The sequence below is a fragment of the Globicephala melas genome, chromosome 16 (assembly GCF_963455315.2).
Source record: "Globicephala melas chromosome 16, mGloMel1.2, whole genome shotgun sequence".
In the NCBI taxonomy this organism is placed as follows: Eukaryota; Metazoa; Chordata; class Mammalia; order Artiodactyla; family Delphinidae; genus Globicephala; species Globicephala melas.
In genome coordinates this window covers 4,330,677-4,356,538 of record NC_083329.1, presented here as the reverse complement: position 1 = coordinate 4,356,538, position 25,862 = coordinate 4,330,677, and the positions used below count along the sequence as shown (strand labels likewise).

The 25,862-nt window shown below is 54.9% G+C and overlaps 1 protein-coding gene across 10 annotated transcripts in view; it reads left to right on the top strand.

Annotated features, from left to right (window-relative positions):
- Positions 1-25,862, top strand: part of PTPRE (protein tyrosine phosphatase receptor type E) — a 167,316-nt gene that overhangs the window by 131,505 nt on the left and 9,949 nt on the right. For 8 of the 10 annotated variants that reach the window (XM_070043833.1, XM_070043835.1, XM_060286026.2 and 5 more), the window contains 11 exons: positions 5,173-5,263; positions 9,711-9,787; positions 10,468-10,504; positions 12,467-12,564; positions 16,824-16,943; positions 18,189-18,352; positions 21,871-22,006; positions 22,283-22,432; positions 22,757-22,850; positions 23,832-23,908; positions 25,095-25,229. In XM_070043833.1, the coding sequence (XP_069899934.1) occupies positions 5,173-5,263; positions 9,711-9,787; positions 10,468-10,504; positions 12,467-12,564; positions 16,824-16,943; positions 18,189-18,352; positions 21,871-22,006; positions 22,283-22,432; positions 22,757-22,850; positions 23,832-23,908; positions 25,095-25,229 (1,179 nt within the window). The remainder of the gene's footprint in view (positions 1-5,172; positions 5,264-9,710; positions 9,788-10,467; positions 10,505-12,466; positions 12,565-16,823; positions 16,944-18,188; positions 18,353-21,870; positions 22,007-22,282; positions 22,433-22,756; positions 22,851-23,831; positions 23,909-25,094; positions 25,230-25,862) is intronic. The other 2 variants (XM_030832088.3, XM_070043832.1) reach the window with 1 other exon arrangement.

Below are 25,862 nucleotides of genomic sequence, written 5' to 3'. Positions count from 1 at the left end.
CTGGTTTCTGCCGTGATGACCCTCCGCTAACCCTCATTCCCATTTATGAGATGGTTGAGAAAGAGGTTCAGAACCTCCTTGCAGCTCAGACACCCTGGGTGCCGTGTTCAAAAGTCAAGTGTGACGGAAACACCGTTATCTCGAAAACGTGCAAGACCAGGGCCTGAGTGGACCACAGGGTAACAATTTCACGCTGAGAGCAAAGGAGCCCCCAAACCATCCTGCACAACATCAATTAAACAGTCAAGGGGCTGCCTTGAGGGGACACTAGCTCTGCCTGGACAGCCCTTTGATCCTGCCCAAGTCAGTGTGTTCATCCTGCTACCGCTGTTCTGGGTGAACTTAATGATGGCAACAGCTAAGATGAACTTGACGAACTGGTCCAGCCCGATGGTAGCAAACCGATCCTACTATCAACAAAAATGCAAATGTGCATTAGTGACACCTCCCCTTGTGTTGCTCATTTTTTAATTTAATGTTCCATGAATTGTGAATCTGCTAGATAGATAGATAGATAGATAGATAGATAGATAGATAGATAGATAGATAGACAGATAGTTACAGATGCTTGGACGCGCAGGCAGGCAGACAAGACGCACTGGGAAGTGTGGTCTCGGGTTTGGCTGTCCAGTGTTGATCTCTGATCGTGTTTTGAGTTTTCTTTTCTGCATCTTCCTCATATCGTATATAGCCGTGCGCTGGTGTTGAGCTTGAAAGAGGACGGGTTTCCAGCAGGGGGGCCACCTGGTCCTGGCCCTGCCTGTGGCACCGCAGCCCCGCCCGGCCCATCAGTTATTCTCCTGGAAGCCGCAGCTTCCGTCATCTGTGAAGGGGCAGGGGTGGGAGGATGCCTTGATGACCTCACAGGTCAAATATGAGGCTCTGACTTGGTAAACAGCAAAGAGTTGTACAATTGTGACATCTAAGGACAGCATGACTCCTGCTGCAGACAAGTGACTTTTTATCCAGAAGCAAAACCCACGCGGGCGCGGCAGGGTGATGGCGCATTTAGACCCGTGCTTTTGTTTATTTTTTGACACAAGCCTCACCTGCCTTTATCTCGCTTCCTTTTAATTGTTTCCAAATGTATCCCCTTTTCTGAGCTATTAGGTCATAGTGAAAGACAGCTCCAAGCAGTATTGTTTTGCAGTCTCTCAGCCTGACAAGAGAAGTTAATTCTCCATTTTCCAAATGACTATCCAAGTTGGCAGCTACAGGACCATTTCCCCCACGTCCATTCGTGTCCTGTTTCCTCTTGTACTTGTATTTCTCCACGGGGAGGCTGGTGACTGCCCTTGCGGAGGGAGGGCTGAGTCAGAACTCGCTGGCTGTACCACCATCTCCAAAGCGAGGGCCCGGGAAGAGGGTCGGGCAGGTGAGGCACTTGTCCCAGGTGCAAAATTTAAGGGGGCACCAAAACACTCTGCCATCTGGATAAATTCTGTTTTCATGCAGCTTTTAAAAATCATCAAAATTAATGCAAGCAATCCATGATGAACAAAACAGCACAACTGTAAATAAAGACAGGGTCACTCTGGTGTTTCCTGTTGCCCCAGGCTCCGACATGGCTTATCACCACACTGTTGCTCATCCTGACGGTATTTAAAAGTTTGATATTTTGGTTATCATGGCTTTTTTTTTTTTTTTGCGTTTAGATTTTTTATTTCTTTTTTATTATTTTTTTTTTTGCGGTACGCGGGCCTCTCACTGCTGTGGCCTCTCCCGTTGCGGAGCACAGGCTCCGGACGCGCAGGCTCAGTGGCCACAGCTCACAGGCCCAGCCGCTCCTCGGCATGTGGGATCCTCCCGGACCGGGGCACGAACCCGCGTCCCCTGCATCGGCAGGCGGACTCTCAACCACTGCGCCACCAGGGAAGCCCTTGCGTTTAGATTTTTTTAGATGTTGCATTTGAATGGGATTTTTCTTGATTCCTGGGTTTTGGGGTACCAACCAAAGCAAGTGCCTTGCTCTGCTCTCCCCACCCCTGCCACCGAGCAACCTTCCCAGCTGCCCTCCTGCCCACGGCCTCCACTCAGGGAAGGGCCGGGAGAGAGGGTCGAGGGGTCGAGTCCAGCAGCATGGAGCCTGGTCCTGGCTCCAGGGGACCCAGGGCAGCTGCACGTCCCCCTCTGGACCCCAGTTTGCTCCTCTCTCAAGTGAAGGGCAGGCTCTAATGAGAGCATCACAGCTGCCGTGACCAGCCCGCTCTTGCCTCCACTGGTGGACACGCTCGAGCTGGGCCCTCGACGCCCGTCCTCTTCTTTACTCACCCTCTGTCCTGAGCTCCTCTCCCAGGAACTGTGCAGGGAGACGGATGAACCTCAAAGTCGTCGATCCGAATGAGTTGGGACTTGTGTGTATGGCCAGTGGAAGCTGCCGTGAACTTGACGAAGTAAATGGGGGCCTGGCACTGGGATCCGTTCAGTGGGGTGATCAAGGCATGGATGCTGGAGACGGGCTGCCTGGGCGCCTGCCCCAGATTTGCTTCTTACCAGCCTGGAGGGCTCGGGCGACATCCTTAACCTCTGCCTCAGTGGCCTCGTGTATGAAATGAGGCCCTCCCAGCCCCCATGGGAGTGTCTTAACACGTTAAAGAGGTAAGGTGTGTGCCCAGCTCAGCCCGGCTCCTGCACGAGGGAAGTCTGAGCTGCCGTCCTTCTCAGGACGACTTCTGTGAATGTCCAGTCTTCCGTCTCCACCCGCAATGGTAGAACGCTGACCTAGCAGAGTCTGTTCCAGGCCCCCGGTTAAGTCCCTGCAGGTGAGGAAAAGGCCCCCTCCAGACAGCTTCTTCCACGAGCCTTTGTCCCAGCAGGTTATTTTAAGCCCAGTGCCTAAAAATGTCACCTCAAACAAACAAACCAGCAAACCCTCTTCAGCCAGTTTACGTAACCGGACAATCGATCACAAGGTAGTTATCAGCCAACTGCTAGCTGCACGGCTCACTCGGGGCGCTGCAGGGGTTACCCAGCTATGGCAGGCCACACCCGGCCCGCCCCAGAGCTCTCTTATGAGCCCTGTGCCTTTGGAGCAGCTCAGACATGACTGACGGCAGGAGGAAGTGCTGGCCTGCTCTGTGTGGGTGGTCATTCTGTGTGCTTGGAAATGGGGTAGAAGTTCGGGGAGCAGGGTGCTTTGCCTCCACTGTGAACTCCTGTGCTGCCGCCCACAGAGTCAGGATCATCACCCCATCTCCGTGTTCTGCTCTCCGGTCGCTGCCGGGGCCACACGGCTGGGGGTGGCAGGTCCATCCTTACCACTCAGACCCCTCCAGCCACTCCTTCACCTTCCTCACTTTCAGAGGAAGAGGGAGGCTTCTTGATTTTGTTTTGTTCTGTTAACTTATTAATTTAAATAGAGTATTTTTTAGAGCAGATTTCGGTTTACAGAAAAATTGTGCAGGAAGTACCAAGTTCCCATATGCCCCATCTTTCCCTGCACAGTTTCCCCAATGGTTAACATCTTGTCTGAGTGTGTTACACTTGTCACAACTGATGAGCCAACATTGACTCGTTGTTACAAACTAAAGTCCGGGTTAGGGGTCCAGCGCTGCACGTTCTGTGGGTTTTGACAAACGCACAACGTCATGCATCCCCGCGATGGTCTCAGGCCTCATTTTTGTTTTCAGTGCTGGGGTCAGAAAAGCTTTGGGGTGAAAAAGAGAAGGCTCTAGAATGTTGCTACAAATTTCATGTTGAGGTTTGGTCAAGAAGCTCAGTGTTAAGACAGCTCGATGAAGAGCTCCCGGCGGAGGAGGTGCTGGTCTGGAGGAGAACTGCCCACCAGCCTTGCCCAGGTGCCCACCGGGCAGACCTCCACACTGGCCCTGGCAGAGCCTCTGCCTGTGGCCACTGGGTGTGGTGGGGAAAGAGGCCATGGGCTGGCCGGGGCTGGGTCTGTGATGGAGAAACCCCCGACCCGGGACAAGGGGGCTCTGGGCCCCCATGGGCTGCACACCCGACTCAGGGCCTTGGCTTCAATCCCAGGCTATGCCTCAGTCTCCTGGGCACCTACAGCCGGACGCAGGGAAGCCCTCGCTTGTCCCTACACTTAAGGAAGCGAGTGCCCTTCTCGTGGCCCAGGTGCCAGCTGCACGTGCCCTCCCACTGCCTGCTACGTGCCAGGCACGTGACTCTGGACAATTCTGCAGCCACCCTGGGGTTCTCTTTCCTCATCTGCAAAACGGGAGTGATCCTGGTGTCACCTGATAATAGGTAAGTTGTGAAGGCAGGTGACCCAGCTCCTCCCTCAGTGCCTGGCACGTCGTAAACACTCGATAGATTTTAACACCAGTGACCCCTGGTTCCTCTGACGGTCAGGCTGAATGTTGAAGGATGTGATTTGGGGGTTCAGAAGGCTCTCTCCCACTGTGCACTTCGAGGAGCCCCCCTGAGCATGGAGCCCCCCCAGCAGCGAGCAAACAGGAAGACAGTTGGTGCTAACAAGAGCCAAGGGCCTCTGAGTCGTGGCAAGAACTAGAAGTCAGGACGCTGGGCTGACACCTGCTGTGCCACACGTCAGCTTTAGGGGCCTAGCTGAGCCCCTATACTCATTTTCCTCCTCTAAGACAAAGGGAGGGTTAGGGTGGTGCGTGCACCTGGGGAAGTGGGCAGCTGCTGTGCGGGCCTGGGGTGGCCTGAGAGCTGCATTTTCAAGGAGCCCCACAGCTGTGCCTGTCCTCAGAGCACACCAAGTCCTCAGCAGGTGAGGGCTCGAGGACGGTCCTTCGCCATTACTCTACTCGTCCTTCAGCCCAGCATCTGGGTCCTTGCTCCCGGATCAGAGCTCTGCCGTGGCCAGTTCCTACGTACTTGTACAGGGCCTGCTCTGGACCAGGACTGTGAGTCATGGGGCTTTGGTGGCAGTGCACGGGCCAGCCCCTGCCTTAATGCACTCCGGGGTCCAGCTATGGGTCATCAGGTTATCTGCACCTCCACTGGCCCCACTAGACAGCGGGCCCAAGGAGAGGCGGGCCTGTGTCTCCATCACATCTCTGCCCAGTGCCGGCCCAGCGCCTGAGGCAGAAACTTCCACGGGCAGGAGCAGAGAGATGGGCCCAGCACTGGAGGTGCTCAGAGACCAGATTTCCGGATTCCTGCGCTCAGTCGGGAGGTGACGTAAACACGGTGTTGGGTTCCCCACGTTTATTGCTGACCCTGTGCTTCTTCTAGTCGCTGCCGTCCGGACACGTACCAGGAACTTTTGAGCTGGCCAATAAGGAAGAAAACAGAGAGAAGAACAGATACCCCAACATCCTTCCCAGTAAGCGTTTACTTTTTTTGCGCGATGGGTGGCGTTTTGACTAAACTCAGCCTTGCCTTGCAGCTACTGGTGACCCTGCCGGTCCTGACAGCAGATGCGCGGGGGCTTGGAGGTCAGGGCCTGGGTCAGTGTAGTGGCTCAGCCTTTGCAGCTGGGAGTCTAGGTGTCTGTCTCCCGCCCAGGACTTGGGTAGCCTGTGTTGCTCTGGGTCTGGCTGCCAAGCCTGTGCTCGCTGTTGAGACCTGCGCTGCCTGGTCTATTTGCCCAAGAGGGGTGCCCCCCGCACCGGCTGGCAGGGCTCCTCCTATGGACCCAAATTGTGCCTGGGTCTTGGGCAGCTGGTGGCCCTGGGCATCTCCCGTCTTGGACGCAGTGCTTCTGCCACCAGCAACAAGGCTTCTGTACCAAGGACAGAAGTGGCAGAATAGGAGAGCTGTCTGACATTGTCAGCTTGGTGGGAAGGCTTAGAAGTAACTGGATCTTTACCACAGCTAAAGGTGGCCATGGGCTTGGGAGGGCGGCCTCCAGGGGGTGGGGGGCCGGGGAGCAGACACATCTGTCCAGGGGCGTTGCTGGATGGGCTGCGCCTTGGCCTCGGTGCCAAGACAGACCCCCAGAGTTCCAAGCTGCCTTTGTGGAAGCTGGCCCGGGAGGTGTGTGACGTCCTTCCTCCATCCTGGACCCTCCTGTTGGCTTTGCCATCGGGCTAACAGAAGGGCAGCCTCAAAAAACTCCAGGGAGTTCACGTTTGAACCCCAAACCAAGGCCTCCCGGCGTCCCAGGGAACACCTCCCTTCTGAGGCGGTGCTTCCGTGGGGTGGAGCCAGCTGGTCTGTGCTGGCCCTCGGCATGGTGGCTCCTGGTTGCATTTTTAGGGTTAGAATTGAGTCCAGTGGCTCTGTAGGTAGGAGATGCTGTGGTCCGCGTCGTCTGTGTGGTGTCTGGATTATTGGCCCTTGATAGAAACAATTCTTTCCCATCTTACGTGCATAGGATTTATTTGTGGTTTTGTTTGGGGTTTTTTTGGTTTTTTGTGGGTGTTTTCTGCAGAGCCCACCATGAGCCTGGGTCAGCTAAAACCAGAGAAATTAAGTAGTCTGCCATCCCACACATATTTGTAGAGGCAGCCAAGGGAGCACCAGGGAGACGGGTCAGGAGGCCACTGTGGTCACACAGCCGAGCTGAGAGGGTGGCTTGGACCAGGGTCGGGTTCTGCACACACTGCAATGATCACGTTGAGAGGACTTGCTGTTAGATTGGGTGAGGCTTATCGGAGGCAAGTTTCTCGGCTTGAATAGCTCAAGGGAAAGGAAAACCAGGCAGGAGGTTGGGAATCTTTGGAATGTTGTTGGTCGAATAAAGATCGGGATATTTGGAAGTTAGCATCTCGTATTAGTTGAATTAACTAGCTTAATTAATTACTTGGTGCGTTGACTGCAGAACGTACACGTGGAGGACCCACTCAGCGCCAAGCCCTTTCCCAGATTCCTCACCTGCGTTCCTGTCCTTATCACTCACTGAACACTGTATCTTTTAAAGCTAACGATTACATTGCTGATTAAGAGTAGTTTTGGTGGGAACTCAACCGGGCGGAATTAGCAGCCAGGTGTAGGAATTACCTGCACCCACCACTGCTCCCAGATGTGATGGCTGGGGGAGTGGGCGCCTCCCCAGAGGATCACCAACGGGGACCAGCAGGACCTGGTCCGACACAGCGTCTCTAAGCTGTGTCCTCCAGCTCGTACTGTGAAAGTGAGTTGGCCTTTCCTGCAGGTATGAAAATGTGGGTCCTGCCTCAGCCCCTCCTGGCCCAGGAGTGCCACGTCAGAGGTAATTGAGGGTGCTGGCCATCCCCAGGGGCCCACGGGACCTCTGCCAGAATGTGAGTGTTTCATGTTGGTGGGAGGATGCGTTTACGGAGCAGTGGCCTGGAGATACTCGGGGTGGGCCCTGGAGATGGTCAGCTGGGTGGCATCTGGCGTTTGGCATCAGCCAGACGTAGGAGAAGCGTATCTGATTAAACTGAGCGGTTGGCCAGAGATGCCCTGGGCAGCTGGATCACGGGGATATCGTGCAGGGGGCTCCCAGGCCTGCTTCCCCAACCCCAAGGCCGGGAGACCCTTCTCTTACTCAGGTTGAGGTCAGGGTCAACGGGCAGGGAGAGGCGCGGGGGCCCAAGGCCCTCAGTCCGGTACACCTTCCCTGCCCCTCCCCCTCTTCCCCGAGCAGAGATTGGCTGTAAATGTATCTGATTTATGAGGTGCCCCGGGGCAGGAGCCCAGTCCCGGATGTGGCTCTAGGGAGCTCTGAGGACAGAGGTCAAGATGCCGGGTGTGCTGAGAGGCTGCCTGTTCCAAGGGCTCCACGGCCGGTAGCAAGAGAGCATCCTCTGTTCTGGAAAAAAACCGCCAGCACCTGGTAATGTTAGGAAATAGTGTTTTGAAAGAGTAGTGCGACTTTTTAGAGTAAAAAGACAGGAAGCTCTTAGAACTGCAAGATGCTAAATCTAACCAGAACGCTATTTTTTACCCCCTGCTTTCTATAGCTGTCCTCAAAAGGGTAAATTGGTCCAAATTATGTTCAACTAGCTTTATACGTGTTCAGCTAGAGCTATTTCTGCCTCAGGGCTGTCAGCCCCTGAGCAGAAGGGTCTCATGGCCGAGCCTTTGTGGGCCGTGAGTTTGAGGTCGGGCACCCTGACAGCCCTGTGTGGGCCGTGACTGACCCTGAGAGCTGCACTGGCTGTGCTCGCTAGCAGCAGTGGTACCGTGTCCAGACAGCTCGCAGCCAACCCAGCTTCCTTCCATGTAAATGGGAGACGTACAGCCTGTGACTAGGAGGGGACAAAGCAGGGGCCAGGACGTGGAACTATTCAATAATTAATGCAGTAAATACGTACGAAGTACCCACCGTGCGCTGTGCCCAGCGCAGCATAATAAACGCGGAAGCAGCTTGATCCCTGGGCCCCGGGCCGAGTCTGGGCATCCTTCATATTTCTACTCCTGGGAGCGGCCAGCCACTTACACACCAGCGGGGGGACCCAGGGCCGGGGCCACACCACCTGTAGGGACCCATAAAACCATCTAATTTCTTTGTGAATCAGAAGAAAATATATACGTAATCCAGCCTGGTTCACACTCATCTTTTTTTTTTTTAATAAATGTATTTATTTATTTTTGGCTGTGTTGGGTGTTCGTTGCTGCGCGCGGGTTTTCTCTAGTTGCGGCGAGCGGGGGCTATTCTTCGTTGCGGTGTGCGGGCTTCTCATTGCGGTGGCTTCTCTTGTTGTGGAGCACGGTCTCTAGGCGCGCGGGCTTCAGTAGTTGTGGCACGCAGGCTCAGTAGTTGTGGCTCGTGGGCTCTAGAGCGCAGGCTCAGTAGTTGTGGTGCACAGGCTTAGTTTCTCCACGGCACGTGGGATCTTCCTGGACCAGGGCTCGAACCCGTGTCCCCTGCATTGGCAGGCGGATTCTTAACCACTGTGCCACCAGGGAAGCCCGTCACACTCATCTTTATACCAACTACTAATACAGTTGTAAAGTAAAATGTGTAATTTTTTTCTTTTGGAGAAAGGGGCCCATGAAGGCAGAAGTGACGTGGACCCACGTAGGTCACATAGGGCCCTGGTTGAAAACTCTTCCACATGTGTGTACACTCAAATACATACCACAAGCATACTCATACACACCACAAACACACATATACACCACACTCACATAAATACAACACACATTACACACACTGTATACAAGACACACCACTATATACCCCACAAGTACACCACACACACACACACACACACACACACACACACACAGAGCACACAGCCCTCCCTGGTCGGCCCTCCCACACTGGAAAACCGCTTGTACCACAGGCCAGAATCCTCCAGGCAGTGGCCCATCCTGCCCAGGCAGTCCGTGTGAGTGTGGCTTACCTTTCTGCTCTGGGGCAGACCTGAACATGAGGACTGGGGTCTGGAGTCCCAAACCCCAGAGCCTTGTGTCCGTGTGTCCAGAGGCAGAGTTGTGCTCCTCCTGGAAAGCCTGGGAGACTGGACCCCGGAAGTGGTCCTGAGGGTCCCCGCACTGGTCAGTACTGGGGCCTGTTTTGGGGTTCAGAGGATATTGCCATCACACTGTAGGGGTCCCGCACGCTCTGCTGTGTCTACGTGATGGTTCAGCAGACCAACTCCTGGACCCTGAAATTCTTACCTGTCATCATCCCACAGGTTGTATTGAGCTCCTGTTTGGGGCCTGGCTTGTCCTCAGTGCTGAGGTACAACAGGTGCTTCCCCGACCTCAGGGCACTGAGGATCTTGTGGGAATGTCTAAGAAGAATGTCCCTTCTGTCCCGTGATCACCATGGTTATGTCCTTTGTAGTGTTTAATACTGTGCATGTGATTCCCTTGTCCTAATGTCATGGTTTTTGTGCTGGGTTTTCTTGCAGATGACCATTCCAGGGTAATTTTAAGCCAGGTGGACGGAACCCCATGTTCAGACTACATCAATGCTTCATACATAGATGTAAGTACGCCCAGCCCCCCACCCAGCATGACACTCATGCCTGGGCCATTGGGGGTTGAGTGTGAATCATGACCGTTGGACGCTTTCTTCTCTGGGGCCACAGATGTAAATTGTCACAACTTTCCTGAGCGCAGTGGCCACACTGGTCACAGCACAGAGCATGAAAGTGCTGGGCCTTTTGAATTAGCACCTGTGTCAGGGATTTGTTCTTAAGATGCAGATAAGCCCTGAGGATGTCCATTACAGCATTATTTATATCACTGACCAAACAGAACAGAAGGGACCAGTTAAATAAATTGTGGTAAAAGCATACACAATGGATTATTAAGAATCCATTTTAGTTGAACCTTAAAAGATCGTTTAATAGAAATTTTTAATTATCATAAAAATTCAGTATAAGAGAATGTGTACATATTAACCAATTTAAATATATATATATATATACGTGGGTGTCTGTGTTTCTGCTTGTGTGTGTGTCTGGGAAGGTATTCACAGAAAAAATATTGGAGAGGGATATACAAAAATAGCATGTTATTTCTGGAATTCCTGGTGAGTTTTCTTCATACTTTTCTGTGTTTTCCAAATTCTTCACGATGGATACGTGTTATTTTCCTAACAACAACGAAATCCTTCCATGACGATAATTTTGAAAAATTATAAATCTGATTTTATTTTTCTAGGGTTATAAAGAGAAGAATAAATTCATAGCAGCTCAAGGTAAGCTTTTTGTTGAGTTACTTTCTGAACACGATTTTGGTAAAATGGCGTGGAAGGCGATTGCTTCTTTATCCGGTACCAACCGTCCTGAGGGTTTATGTCGGCTTTTTGTACGTGTGTTTGCTGCTCCGTTTACATAGCTGATCAGAGTCCGTCTAGCCTTTCCCGAAGCACAGAATTCAAAGCTGTCATGAATCTCACACAGCACTGCCACTCCCTGTGTCTGCTTCACTGGCCAGGAGTGTCCCATCCCCTGCGAGCTGGCCAGAAATGCAGCAGCTCAGGCCCCACCCCCAACGTGCTGCTGTCCCTGAATTTGCATTTTGGCCAGCGTTCCCAGGTCATTCTGCTCAGTAGAGTTTGAGAAGCATTATACTGTGAGGTGATGAAACTCCTCCTAGGAACAGGGTTTCAAAGGAGCAGAAGAGTTGGAACCTCTGAGAGCATATGCCCCCTGTCTGTGGTCAGTGCAGACAGACATGGAGCGTTTGGGGGCGTCTGTCATACAACAGGCATGTTAGATGTGCAGCCACACGATGTGTCTGTGCAGAAAGACACACGATCTGTTTCCACACCTGCATGATTTAAACCCAGACACCCAGTGGTCTGGGTTGCCACTTCAGCGTGTCGATACTTGCGTTAGAAAACCTTGAATCTCCCTCGGCTGGCGAAGCTCTACGTGGCTTCCAAGCTGTCGGGTTTGGGGATTACTTTCAGTCCAGCATCTCGTCCATCTGCCCAGGGGTTGCATCCCCAGGAGCCAGTACTGGTGCGGTTGGGTGTCATTGGAGCTAAAACTAGGTTTCCTGGACGTCCTGACTCCTCAGCAAGGGTCTTTAGAGCTGTGGGTCCCAAATTCAGTGTAGATCAACATCTTAAATGCACATTCCTTGAAAAATAGGGAGATACACATACGCCCACCGTCCCTCAGGAATAGGCCCAGCTTTAAATGTCAGAAAACCTGACAAACACCAGCTGACACCAATAGAAATGTCTTTTTCGTTCTTATAAGCAGACGTCCGGGGAAGCGGCGCAGGGCCGGGGCGGCAGCTCAGGGGAGAGGGGCCTCTTTTATACCTCTCCGCCCTCCATGGTGTCATCCTCAGGGTCACAACATGGCCTTCTGCACCTCGAGGCACTGTGTCCCTAATAAGGCAGGAAAGAGGGCAATGGGCAGAGGACTTTCTTCCAGGGACACTTTGTCTTTTGTTCAGATCCCCTCCCCAGGGACTTCAGCCCACATCTCACTGGACAGCGTTACTGGCTGTCAGGGCAGCCAGAAGATGAGATGTTTTCAGAGGAAGGGGGGTTAGACATGGCGCGCGGGTCATTCAGCCTGCAGTCTCTCTCTCTCTCTCTCTCTCTCTCTCTCTCTCTCTCTCTCTCTCTCTCACACACACACACACACACACTCTCTCTCTCTCTCTCTCTCTCTCTCTCTCTCTCTCTCTCTCTCTCTCTCTCTCACACACACACACACACACTCTCTCTCTCTCTCTCTCTCTCTCTCTCTCTCTCTCTCACACACACACACACACTCTCTCTCTCTCTCTCTCTCTCTCTCTCTCTCTGCTTCAGCAGTTCTGGATGGAGGGTCATATTCTGAGGCTTTGACAAGCACCCCAGTGGCCACAAACCACTTTGACAGGCAGCTTGAAACCCAGCTCCCATTTGAATAGCCTTTATGGCCCAGGAAGATCATCACCCACCTGGGTCTTACTTAGCTCCTGAGGATTTCCCAGCCCCAGCGGGACATCGGGGGGGAGTGGTAGGACAGAGTGCAGAGGCTGCCACCTACTCCGGTTCTGGGACTCTGTAGGGTGTTAGATAGACCGGCAGGCCCATCACCCCCTTCCTCGGGGCGGGTGGGGGAGCTGTTCCCGGGGCCTGAGGGCCAGGGCCACAGGCCTGGGGCTCACAGCGACCTCTCGGTCTGACTTTGGGACCATCGTCTGCTCACAGGCCCTAAACAGGAGACAGTGAATGATTTCTGGAGGATGATCTGGGAGCAGAAGTCTGCAACCATCGTCATGTTGACGAACCTGAAAGAAAGGAAAGAGGTAAGTCCAGCCTCTGAGTCACGGGCACTTCCTTCTCAGCTGCTTTGCTGGGGGTATGCTTACCACTTCCTTTTCCTTTCTCTCCCCGCTCCCCCCGCTGCTTATCACTGCAGAAGAGAAGGAACACCCAGTGGCTCACAGCCTTTTTATTTTGAAATAAATTCTCTGTGTTCCAAGGATCTCACTGTCTTAGACTATGATGTAAAAACGATGCAGAAGTTTCTTCTTTCAGCTGAGGGTCATCCCTGGTGGGCTACTCCACGGTGGGAGTGATGGATTTTAATATAGAGGTCTTTAGTATGTTGGACATATAATGTGTGGAGCCTCAGACCATAAAAAAAATGATTTCCCGTGTATTACTCAGACCAGAGAAATGCATTTGAAAAAACAAGGTGTATTGAAGTAATATTGATTTGTCGTGTCAGTGTGTTTAATTAGCTGTTTCTAATTATGCTAATTATGTAATGCATGTACATTATAAGAACTTGAAATCTCTAGGTTAAGCTGGTTCATTTCCTACGGGGACGGGTACGCGTTGGCCTCTGTCTCCTGGACAGGGCTGCCCCAGGTGGGGTGCATGTAGTCAGCCGCCCGGCAGACCCCTCACGCAATTTCTATTCCACTGACGGGGGCTGGCGCCAAGCGGAGAGCACGTGAATGTAGATTATGTCAGGAGGTGACAGAAAATATAAAGGAGAGTAACGGGGACAGCGGGAGGGACGGGCCACCGGGAAGGCAAGGCCAGGCTGAGGGTGCAGAGACGCCGGGGCATTCTCATGCCCGGGAGTCACTCACTCTTTAGCCAAAGGGAAACAGACCCCTGTAGGATAAACGGAACACAGCATGACTGTGGCTCTGGAGGTGTGGAGGAGAGGAGGGGCGGCCCCCCTTGGGTCCTGGGCTAGGACCGGGGCAGGAGGGCTCATTTAGGGGGTGATGGTGTCGCTGGGTCTCAAAGACTGGGCTGGTGCGGGGAGGGACTGCATCGGATGCAGCTGGAGAGAGGCACTGGGGCGGGGAGGTGTGTTCGCACGGCCGGGAGCAATGTGCTGGACCCAGAACCAGGACGCCCACACGGGGGACAGAGCGGCTACAAATGCACCAGGGAACCGGGGCTTGGGGCTTGAACATCGGGCTGAGACAGGTGGGCAGTGGAGGCCCTCGGCGGGTTTCTCAGCAGTAAGCAGGGGCCTGTGCTTTAGGAAGTGAGCTCTCGCTCGCTCTCCAGAAGGAAAGAATTGGGAGCTGGAGGCACGGACGCTGGCGGCAGGGAGACTGTTCTCACAGATTGCAGCGTGAGGACCAGCACGAGGGTGGGCGCGAGCAGGCCAAGAGGAAGACCCAGCCTGGCGAGAGACGTCTGTCCTGCTGGCCTCTTCCCAGGGTCTGCGCGTCCTGGCACTCGGCCAGGCACGGGCCCAGAGGCACTGATTCCCCCGACCCCGCGCCCTGCGCTCCATCATCACGCACTGGCCTGGGGCTGGCTGGCCTGTCCCTAGCGAAGCCCAGGCAGCTTGGCTGGGGCCCGGGCTGGAGGGCGGGACTGCCGGTTGAGATGGAAGTGACAGGCCGTGGGGAGCTCAGCTGGGGCAGGGGTGGGGAGGCCAGGTGGCAGGCGGGGCAGCCCTAGCGGCCGCCACCAACACTAATTGGTTCCGCCCAAAAAAGCACTGGATTTTTGCATCTATGTTCATCAGTGATATTGGCCTGTAGTTTTCTTTCTTTGTGACATCCTTGTCTGGTTTTGGTATCGTGGTGATGGTGGCCTCATAGATTGAGTTTGGGAGTGTTCCTCCCTCTGCTATATTTTGCAAGAGTTTGAGAAGGATAGGTGTTAGCTCTTCTCTAAATGTTTGATAGAATTCGCCTGTGAAGCCATCTGGTCCTGGGCTTTTGTTTGTTGGAAGATTTTTAATCAGTTTCAATTTCAGTGCTTGTGATTGGTCTGTTCATATTTTCTATTTCTTCATGATTCAGTCTTGGCAGGTTGTGCATACAATGGAATATCACTCAGCCATAAAAAGAAACGAAATTGAGCTATTTGTAATGAGGTGGATAGACCTAGAGTCTGTCATACAGAGTGAAGTAAGTCAGAAAGAGAAAGAAAAATACCGTATGCTAACACATATATATGGAATTTAAGGAAAAAAATGTCATGAAGAACCTAGGGGTAAGACAGGAATAAAGACACAGACCTACTAGAGAATGAAGTTGGGGATATGGGGAGGGGGAAGGGTAAGCTGTGACAAAGTGAGAGAGTGGCATGGACATATATACACTACCAAACATAAGGTAGATAGCTAGTGGGAAGCAGCCGCATAGCACAGGGAGATCAGCTCGGTGCTTTGTGACCACCTAGAGGGGTGGGATAGGGAGGGTGGGAGGGGAGACGTAAGAGGGAAGAGATATGGGAACACATGTATATGTATAACTGATTTACTTTGTTATAAAGCAGAAACTAACACACCACTGTAAAGCAATTATACTCCAATAAAGATGAAAAAAAAAAGCACCGGAAGAGGCTCCACACACACTTTCAGGTCGGGGAGAGGAGAGGGGTTTTCTTTTGTTTTCCAGGGAGCTGGGACGGGGCTGGGGAGGGCCAGCCTTCTGTGTGTGAATCCTGCCCTGGCCTTCCTCTCTCACCGGAAAGGGGAGGAAGCAGGGGGTTCCTGGGCAGGGGCACGGCCCCGGGGGGGTGGGGGTGGAGGGTGGCTGCACGGGAGGTGTCCCCACGCTCTGGGCAGCTGCGGCAGGACCTGGCCCTAGAAGAGGAGGCTGACCTGGAGCCCCGTGTCCCCTGGGACCAGCTGTCCCCTGGGACCAGGCTTCTGGGGGCTCGTTTATAAACATGAGACACAACGAGCCCAGTGCAGAAGCGGTGGGACTCAGAAGACGCCCCCAGCTCCCCCATCAGTGATCCTGTTGCTACGTTACTTGACATTTTCCCTCCATCTTTCTCTACAGAAAGATCCTACTGCATTTTTCTGTCTCTGTGACTCAGAGCTGGCCTGCTTCTGTGTCTTGATTTTCACCGTTTCAGATGAAATCATTTCTCAATAGAGTTCCCTTTTTCTTCATCGCTTACACTTCTGCTGTGGTCTCCCTGGCTTCAACATCCTGACTTGACGTTGCGAAATGTAGCTGCTCTGGCATCTCATGATCTGATGGGAGGGAGGGGACGGCACCCGCCATGTAGACGGGAGGCCGAGGGCGTGGAAACAGTGCACACACTGAGCCCTCTGGGGGCCTGAGAAACAGCCCTCAGATCCCCGAGTGAGAGTTTGTCAAAGTGAGAATCTCTGGAGGGTCCCTAGGAGGCCAAGACCGTCCCGAACCAGGACCTTCAGGGCTTGGTTTCTCCTCGGGGTCCCTTCCAAGTCACCCGGGCCCGGGCCGTGAAGGGGATGTTGTCTGGTGGGTGTCATCACACAAGCTCTGGGCACTGGTGAATGCCAGCTGACTCTTGTTTTATAAGATTATTAGTGACTCGACAGCTGTGGCCTGTGGGCAGTTTCCAGGGTAAACGTCTTGCTGACCCCAGGGCCTCTCCCGTGGCTGTGGAGCCGGTGTCTCCCCCTTAGGCAGGCCTCATGCCTTCAGGTCCTCCTTGTAGGAGGACAACCTGGGATCAGGGGCCGGAGGCCCCATCCCCACCCTCTCCTGTGGCCCTTTGGTAGTTCGGGGGGAGGGAAGGCAAAGGAAGGACCTCTCCGTGACCGCGCGCCTGCTCCGCAGATTCCCACATCGGGCTCCTCCCGGCTGGAGAAAAATTAGGAACGTTCAGCTGACCACAGGCTCGTGACTCTCCCACAGAGGATGGGTGGGATGCAAATTTAGTTCGTCCTTAGTGCTGGGCAGGAAAAACGACCCGCTGAGTGCGACAGGTAGTGTTTGGGGAGCACGTGGTCCTCCAGGGCTTAGGGCGGCCCCTCCCAGGTGAGGCCACTTCTGCTCTGGTCCCCGGCTCTGCAGGGAGCAACTCAGCCAGACGGTTCGGTCGACGTGTGGGGTTAGCGAGTGGATGAGTGAATGAGACATGAACTGGAAATGGTCCGATCCTGGTCTCAGCCCTGCCATTCATCAGCTGTGTGGCCTCAGTTTCCCCATTGATAAGATGGAAACACACTTCCCCAGCTGAGGACTGTTTCACGGGAAGCTGGTGTGTGTGAGGCCTTGTGGCCATGGCCAAGGAGGGGGCGACGAGGTGCTCAAAAGTCCCCACAGACCTATTGTTTCTGTTCAATTGTTCCACGCAGGAGAAGTGCTATCAGTACTGGCCGGACCAGGGCTGCTGGACCTACGGAAGCATCCGGGTGTGTGTGGAGGATTGCGTGGTCCTGGTGGATTATACCATCCGGAAGTTCTGCATTCAGTCCGTAAGCACGTTACATCCTGGACTTTTCTGGAGAAGCAGGGTAGGGAGTAAATACCCGTCTACGTTTATAATAGGAAGCGCTTTGCCCGCGGCTCTCACGAGTGGAGGATGAGGCTGGAGGAAGCGCTGGGCGGGGATGTGGGACGGTCGTTAGTGGGCCCAGGCGGTGAGTCTGCAGGGCAGATGGCAGACAGGTGCACGTGGGCCTTGAGTCATTACCGGATGTTCCTGGCTCCGAGGGACCTTTCTGGGTGGAGGAAGTCGAGTCAGTGGGGGGGGGCCATGGGGGTCCCCACTCAGTGACACAGTGTCATTTCACACGCTGGAATGGTGAGGTGAGGTTTTTTTAGCAGTTTCAAAATTATATCTGAAACACCTCATTAGTTTTCCCACTGATTTCCTGCTAATCCTTCCTTCCCAGAAAGGATTTAAGGCAGTCTTCAATAGATACCTGTATTCAAGGCAGATGAAGTAGAGGTTTAAGAGATTAAAAAAACCCAGAAAAGACAGAAGGTCGTGTCATCAGGAATCGAAGGTAGAGTGAGGGGTGTAGTCAGATTACAAAATAAGAGTCTGAGATTCTGAGAAAACACAGCAAAAAAGGAAAGAGGATGAGCTTCATCGTTCTTACTGTCCCCGGCCTGCTTGCCTCCCCAAAACACACACACACACACACACACACACACACACACACACAACTTCCCAGTACACCTTATGGCTTTGGGCAGAGAACCAAACCTGGGTTCTGGGTAATAAAATCTGAGAGAGGCTTTGAGGCGTGGGGTGGAGGGGTCTCCCGAGGGTAGACCAACCACATCTTTTCCCCGAAAATTAAGATGCTTATGAGAGTGAAAGCTTCTGCTGTTGGTAGTTACACAGGCATAAAAGCTAAGCCCCCTGGGATGCAGCCACCCTGCTTCCCAGCGGGGTCCATGAGCCCTGGGGCCATCTGTAGGGATGTATCTGGCTGTCTGGGGCCTGGCCTGGCCTGGTCCTGGGACAGGTGACCGTGGGTCCTGCTCTGCTGCCCCTGCTGCCACGGTGCTGTGTCCAGAGCCGGCAGTAAGAATCAGGGTCTCTCACTCTGGGGCGTCCAGCCTTCACTGATGGGCCCCTCCCTGCACCCGTACCCATGGCTGCCCACGCCTGGATGGCAGAGGGGGACCCCAAGCGAGCATTCTCAGAGCGTGATGCTGGGGAGGCGCAGGGGCCGCCCACCTGCTCACACCTCCGTGCATCCCCGCAGCAGCTCCCCGATGGCTGCAAAGCCCCTCGGCTCGTCTGCCAGCTGCACTTCACCAGCTGGCCCGACTTCGGAGTGCCCTTCACCCCCATCGGGATGCTCAAGTTCCTGAAGAAAGTGAGGACACTCAACCCCACGCACGCCGGGCCCGTCGTGGTCCACTGCAGGTACGTGCGGGGCGGGGCCACGGGGCGGGCCCTCCGGGGAGGACTCAGGCCCTCCTGGGAAAATCACCAGGGGACGGAGAGCCGGGTGGGCAGAGGGGCAGCAGAGGCGATGTGAAGGCACCTCCCAGATACCGGGTGCAGCTCAGAGAATCCCTCAGGGCAAGAGCTGGAGGGATAGTCCCCATCCGGGGCGGCGGAGCCCTTTCCTCAGTGCCACCGGGGGAGAAAGCCTGATGTTGGGACCACACAGAGCCGAGAGGCCCAGGTTGGTGGTGGGGGTGGAACTCTGCCATTCACCCCCCGGGGACCCTCAGGTCACCTCCAGGAACAGAATTGGAAACCGCGCTTCTATAGGGGGTCCACCTGACCTCTCTCAGCAGAGGTCTCCGCGTCTGTGACGGGGAGGACAGCCTCGGAGGGGCTGCGGTTACAGCCGCAGCAACTAAGGTGATGGAAGAGCAGGTTATGAAGTGATTGCTTCTCCCAGAGCGTGTTCCCCTCTCCCTCTGCATACCGGGACGTCCGCTGGTTGTTCTCACGCTGAGCTCTTATTTGCTCTGAGCTCCCCAAGCCATAGTGTCAGGGCTCAAATCCACCCCCTCTGTAGCTCATGACTAAATGCAGTTCGGCTTCGAACACGAAAATCACGGTCATGAGAAGGCCTTGGACTTCTGGGGGGCCGGCTGGCGTGTGCATGTGTTGTTTTTTAAGACAAAGGCACAAAGATGAGAACGTTCCCCAGCCATGCTTCTCATTCTTTGGTGGATACACGGCCAGAACCCGAAGGTGCTGGCCAGATCTTTTCTCTGCCCCAGCCCAGGGGCTTCTGCTGTGCCCCTCATTGCCTAGGCTGGGAGGTTTGGGGGTCACTGGGGCGGGGGGGAGCGCCTGGCGTCCTGGCCGGGGATGGAATCCTGGATCTGCACCTGGGAGCTGAGCAACTACACATCAGGTGAGGTGACACCTGTAAGAGTCCCGTTACCTGGCCCTGCACGCTCCTCCCAGCAGCTGCACTGGAGGGGGTGGGACATGGTCGAGCCCCGCTTGGCCCCCTCGAGGCGGCAGCCCCTGTTCTCAGACACCCTGGAAGCCAGGGTCTGCATGCCATTTCTGCTGAACACCCGTGTGGCAGGTTTGGAGCACCTGTGTCACTAGGTTCAGGTGCCTTTTGCCCCTGGCAGGGTTGTGATGCTCAGAACGGCCCTGTCTTTAACAGCTGGAAACCAGTGTCCAGTCAGCGTGACACCCAGTGAGCAGGGCCCTTCCTCCTCAAGCCTGGACAGCCGGGCCACAGGCCTGGGTTCCTGCACGGGGATTTCTGAGAAACCCCGCAGAGATGCGGGCCCGCGTAGCCGAATCGGTGGGGTCGACGCCGGCAGCTTGTCATCGGGTGGAGAGTTTGAAGGGCCCTTCGCTGGAGCAGCGGCTGGCAGGGAGCTATGTGCTCAGTTCCCGTCAGCTGCAGGAGGCCCCCGGCTGTGCTCTGGAGGGCAGGGGATGAAGAAGCAGCCTCTGTGGCATCAGGGGCGGCTGCGGGCAGCTGTTCAGTGCTGTTCTCTTCTGATGCCTCTCGATCCACCGTGCGTGTGAAAACTCAGTATGCGACCCTCCCCTGCTCCCCTCTCCCTCACCACAGGTGCCCCCAGCAGGTGCATTTGCCCTTCATCTTGGTTTCCATCCTTGGTTCCCCTGTGGCTGTGAATCTCAGCCTTTGCCATTGAACACAGAAGTAGTCTCTCGGGGTAATGCTTTATTTCCGTGCCGCCAGTGCAGGTCCTGGCCCTCCCTGCTGCTCTGTGCTCTGCTCTGCCCCCGCGTTTTTGTGTGCATGGAAGGGAAGCCGTTCTCTCGGGGTCTGCTTCCCTGCAGAGCTGAGTTCCCCTGCAGGCAGTTGGGTGGTCTGGGTGCTGCCTGCAGGGCGTCACGTGGTGACAGCAGTTCCCACCAGGAGTTCAGGCCAGCCAGAGCCCCCCCAGAACAGGGAAGAGGCTCCCGTGGGCTGGCAGCCTCCGGTCTCGGCGGGAGCGGACCAGACCTCCTCATTCCTCCATGTTCATCTTCTCACGGGGTCTCCTGGGGCTCCAGTATGTGCATCGCCTGGGGGTGGGAGGTTTCTCGATTTCCTTCTCTCTCCCACACTCACCCTCAACGTCTCCCCCTTAATCCCTTAAAAAGAACCCACTGCCTGCCTGCGGTCCCTGTACAAACAGCAGGGAGGGTCTCTAGCTAGGGCTGTGAGCTCTGCACCAGCATCCAGGGCCCAGGAGGGAAAGAGCGCCGGGCCCGGGGCCTTTCCTCTTGGAACCGTCGCTTTCCCCGCTCCCAGGTGCTCCCCTGCCCTCTGCCCCGCGTGCACCTGGGCCTCCAGTCCTCTATTTCCTGGTCCTTACCGCTGACCTGTTGGGTGGGGCGCCTTTAACTGGTCCTGCACCTGATGATTTTCTCTTACTTTGTGTTTGTGAAGAACCAAGGCTCCCGAAGGGGCCTCTCCTGTCTCGCCCGCTTCCCCTCCCCTCGGTGTGATGAGCGAGGAGTCCTTCCAAGGGCGAGGGGCTTCACTGTCTGTCCTAGCACCATTCTGGAGACTAATGGTCTGGAAAGAGCGGTACCACCCTCCCCCCAAAAAGAGGAACAGGCTGGGGGACTTCATTCATTAAGTTGTGAGCCTTTTCGTTTAAAAGGTCACTGGGGCTGCAGGGGCCAGAGGGGGAAAGCCCCGTTCGGCCAACTAACCCGACAGATGCCTGGGCCGCCACGTGCAGTTCTGGTCGACGCCGCACATATGAGTCTGGGCCATTGGGGTTTATTCATCCAGCGGATGTTGGCTGAGTCCGTTTGTGTGCCCCCTGAGCCCTGGGTGTTGGGGAGACACATATGGACGGCCTGCACTGGCTGGTGGGCGTCTAGATGAGACAGGTGGGGTGGTGGTGGGGAAGATGTCCAGAGACTGCTGCGGGGACAGCGCTGGGTGGGAAGGAAACCCGAACGCAGGAATGGAATCGGGCAGCTTCCTGAGGCGGGAGACCTCTCCGTGGAGCCCCTAAGGACCAGCTGGCCCCAGCCCGGAGGTGAGGGCTGGGATCCCAGACAGAGCCCCCATTTGCATGACCTTGGCTCCAGGGCCAGCAGACCTGGCCTGGGGTTCTCCACTCTTATGAAGAGCCTGGAAAAACCATATCAAGCATGACAATTAAAAATCCAGTTACACAAGTGAGAAGGAGAAGATGACATTTGGTAATAGAGGAAAAATTACCTGTACAACTCACCCGAGGCTTAGGACACAATTTCCAGGCAGAGGGAGAGATTTGACGTCTTTTCACTAAGACTGTGGTGCCCTCTGGTGGCCTCGCGTGGATTTGCTCCTTATTAACCGAGGAAAGTTTGCGTTCAGGGATGAAGTGGAAGTCTCTGTGGAGGGCGGGGTGTCCTCCGGTCCAGACTGCAGGCGTGTTCCGAGGCCCCGTCGTTCATTTCGGGGAAATGTGACTCACGACTTGGCGTCTTTCTTTCTCCCCAAGCGCGGGCGTGGGCCGGACGGGCACCTTCATAGTGATCGATGCCATGATGGACATGATACACGCCGAGCAGAAGGTGGACGTCTTTGATTTCGTGTCCAGAATCCGCAATCAGCGGCCTCAGATGGTTCAGACGGACGTGAGTAATACCCTCCTCGGGCCCAGCTGCCCGTCCTGGTGTGAGCTTCGCACAGCAAACCCAGACGCCCCAGGATGTGTGCCCTCTCCCCAAGATGGTGCGCGCAGAGTGGTGCCCGGCAGGGAGAACGTCCTCAGTGACGCCCGCTCTCACGCTGCCAAGGCCATAGATGCTCGCTATAAATGGCCATTAATCTGACTCTGCCCCCAAACCCCCTTCCCTTTACACGAAGAGAAGAGAAGGGCCCCCTTGGAGCCCACCTGCGTCTCCCCGCAGATGCAGTACACGTTCATCTACCAAGCCTTACTGGAGTACTACCTCTACGGGGACACCGAGCTGGACGTGTCCTCCCTGGAGAAGCACCTGCAGACGCTGCACGGTGCCACCACCCACTTCGACCAGGCCGGGCTGGAGGAGGAGTTCCGGGTAGGTGCCGACTTAAGGGCCACCTCTTACACGAAGCTGCTTTCAGTTGCTTCCCCCCCTGATTGACCCCAGAAAACGCAGGGGAGCCGTCCTGCCCGTGACTTCCGAGGGAAGAGTACTGGGGACTTTCAGAGCTTAGCAACCACCTGTGCAGTGGGCATGTCGTGCATACACTTTTATTTCCCAAGACTCAGGAAGTGTCTGGAGAAGCAGACAGCTGTTTCCATTGAGCAGGTGCCGTTGACGGTAGAGCTGTTAGAAGGCTGAGGGGTCTCTCGGGAATGTCCGGGTTTTCACTGCACGGCTGTGTCCTCTTGGCCGCAGAAGCTGACAAATGTCCGGATCATGAAGGAGAACATGAGGACAGGCAACCTGCCGGCCAACATGAAGAAGGCCAGGGTCATCCAGATCATCCCGTGTAAGGCAGCCCGGGCCGCGGAGGGGAAGCCCTTGAGGCAGGCGTGATCGGGCTGGTACCCTCTGGCTTCAGTTGCTAAGAAGTCATTGCCCACCCACCCCTGTAAACCAGGGGTCAAGGGCAGGATGCCCTCTGGGAGCTCTGTCAAGTGTGGGGAAGGCACGAGTGACCCAAACAGTCCTGTGGGTGTCAGGCGAGCAGCTTGTGACCTGGACTTGGAGGCAGGAGGGGAGGACTTCCTGGAAGCGGTGAGATTCTGGCCTGACTCTGCCTCCTGCTTCTGCATGTCATCCAGTTCTACCCCGAGCCTGGGCAGAGGCATGAAGCCCCCCGTACGCAGAGCAGGGGTCCTGGCCCAGGATGTGTAGCAGGACCAAACTCAGCTGAGACCTTCCAGGAAGGGGCCTGGGGACGGGCGAACCATGGGCAGGGTGGCATCAGGCACTGGGCTGCCCGGGGTCTGGGGGCCTGCGGGAGCATCAGAGGAACCTGGGGGGAAGGGGAGGGCACCCACCTTGAGGGGAAGAGGACGCCTCATCCAGACGTCCCCTCCACCTCCCCGCCCGGGCTCAAGCGCGGGCAGGAGCGGGTCTCACGTGGACCTGCCCAGGCAGGCAGTGTGTGGGCTGAGAAAGTCCGGTCTTTGCGGCTGTGATGTCCCGGGCCGGCTACCCCGGGCTGCCTGCCTGGCCACACTCCTTTTACTCTTTAAATTTACTTTAATGCTTACGTTTTGGTAGGAATTACCTCAATTATGACAAATGAGAACGATAAGTGGATTACTTTAGAACTTCCCTGGTAAAACACAGCTTCCTGGGCCACTTGAATTAACCTATTTTAGAAAGTAAACCTTCCTTTGAGTTGACTTTTTTTTAGTGATTTTATCCATAAGTTTTATGTCTCGGAAGCTCCTAGCAGCATGTTCAAGTTTGCAAGGCAGGATGGGGTTGGTTCTGACCCAGGGGACACACTGCTTTGCAGATGACTTCAACCGCGTCATCCTTTCCATGAAAAGGGGCCAGGAGTACACGGATTACATCAACGCGTCCTTTATAGACGTAAGTGCAGCGGCCCGGCCCTGCTTGTGTGCCTGGAGAGGACGCATGCTCTCTTCATCTGTAATCACAGAGACTCTTGATCAACTTGCTTTCACAATCAGAAAGGATGGACACGCCCACAGAAATCGAAACCATTTCATTAGCAGACACTTGCTTAAAGAAAATGAATAAGGAACTTTGGAAATAGAGGATGTAGGTGTGCTGCTAAATAATTTGCTATTTTTCCATTCTGCTTTTTTTTTTAAATTTATTTATTTATTTTTGGCTGTGTTGGGTCTTCATTGCTGCACGCGGGCGTTCTCTAGTTGCGGTGAGTGGGGGCTACTCTTCATTGCGGTGCGCGGGCTTCTCATTGCAGTGGCTTCTCTTGTTGCGGAGCATGGGCTCTAGGTGCATGGGCTTCAGTAGTTGTGGCTCGCGGGCTTGGTATTTGTGGCTCGCGGGCTCTAGAGCGCAGGCTCGGTAGTTGTGGCGCACAGGCTTAGTTGCTCCGCGGCATGTGGGATCTTCCCGGCCCAGGGCTCGAACCCGTGTCCCCTGCATTGGCAGGCAGATTCTTAACCACTGCGCTACCAGGGAAGCCCTCCATTCTGCTTTTAATACATAGTGACTTCCCTTTTCCCTCTCTGTTGCACACCACCTGCTATCCATGCTTGCACGCGCTTTCTCTCGCATGTGCTGTGCGTGGACAGCACGATTGTGTTCAGGCCCAGTCTTAGGCTGCTTCGTGCATAGCAGAGTTAGCTGATGAATGGGCAGGAGAGAGCACAGCAGCCAAGTCCGTGCAAGGGTTTTTGTTTGCAGATGAGAATGCTGTGCCAGGGGTCACTTGGGCCCGAGGGGAGGACCTGGGACTTGAACCCACTTCCTCTAACTCCATGCCCAGGCTCTCTGCCCCACTGCGATGCTAACTTAGCTGTGACACATCCAGACATGTTAGAATCAAAGCCAGCCCAAGCAAGGGGTTCATGATACCCATTCAGAGGTGACCTGGGGCTGAAGGGGGGCTGTCTAGCTTGGGCATCTCGACCTGTTTTCTGAGCGTGTGCCAGCTGGATTGGCTCAGGCCCTGGAAGTCTGGAGAATACTGTCCCTCATCCGGCCCTGGGCTGTCCTATACTCACATGTCCCACGGTGGAAATGGGTTGGAAGGAAGTCGGACTTTAACCTCTGCTCCCATTTGAAGGGCTACCGGCAGAAGGACTACTTCATCGCCACCCAGGGGCCCCTGGCGCACACAGTGGAGGACTTCTGGAGGATGGTCTGGGAGCGGGAGTGCCATACGATCGTGATGCTGACCGAGGTCCAGGAGAGAGAGCAGGTCAGGGCGCCGCCCAGCCCACCTGTGGGGCCGTTAACACACACCAGGTGCAGCCCACCTGATGTGACTACCTGTCCCTTGTGAATGTCTCACCCGCTGTCGTCTGTGAGGCCAGGCCACAACCACTGAGGAGGGGGAGAGGCTGGAAATGGAAAAGGTTTTTTTTCATCACCACGCCCACCACAAGTTAATCGTAACTACCCACTGGCTTTATTCTTAGCCTACATTTTATTTAACCTGGCTTGAAATTCTGCCATCTTGTGTTTGCCACAAATACAAATTTGGTCACAACCTGTTGAAGAAAAAGACATTTATTCACTTTTTTTTTGAACAGAAAGACATAGGTATTGATATATGTACCTAATTAGTATAGTTCTGGTAAAACTGAATGAGTTAAACATTTCTTTTCTCCCAAAGATCCATGCATGGCCTTCTTGTTTTGTGTTTTTTGTTTTTTGGTTTTTTTTTCGGTATGCGGGCCTCTCACTGTTGCGGCCTCTCCCGTTGCGGAGCACAGGCTCCGAACACGCAGGCTCAGCGGCCATGGCTCACGGGCCCAACCGCTCCACGGCATGTGGGATCTTCCTGGACCGGGGCACGAACCCACGTCCCCCGCATCGGCAGGCGGACTCT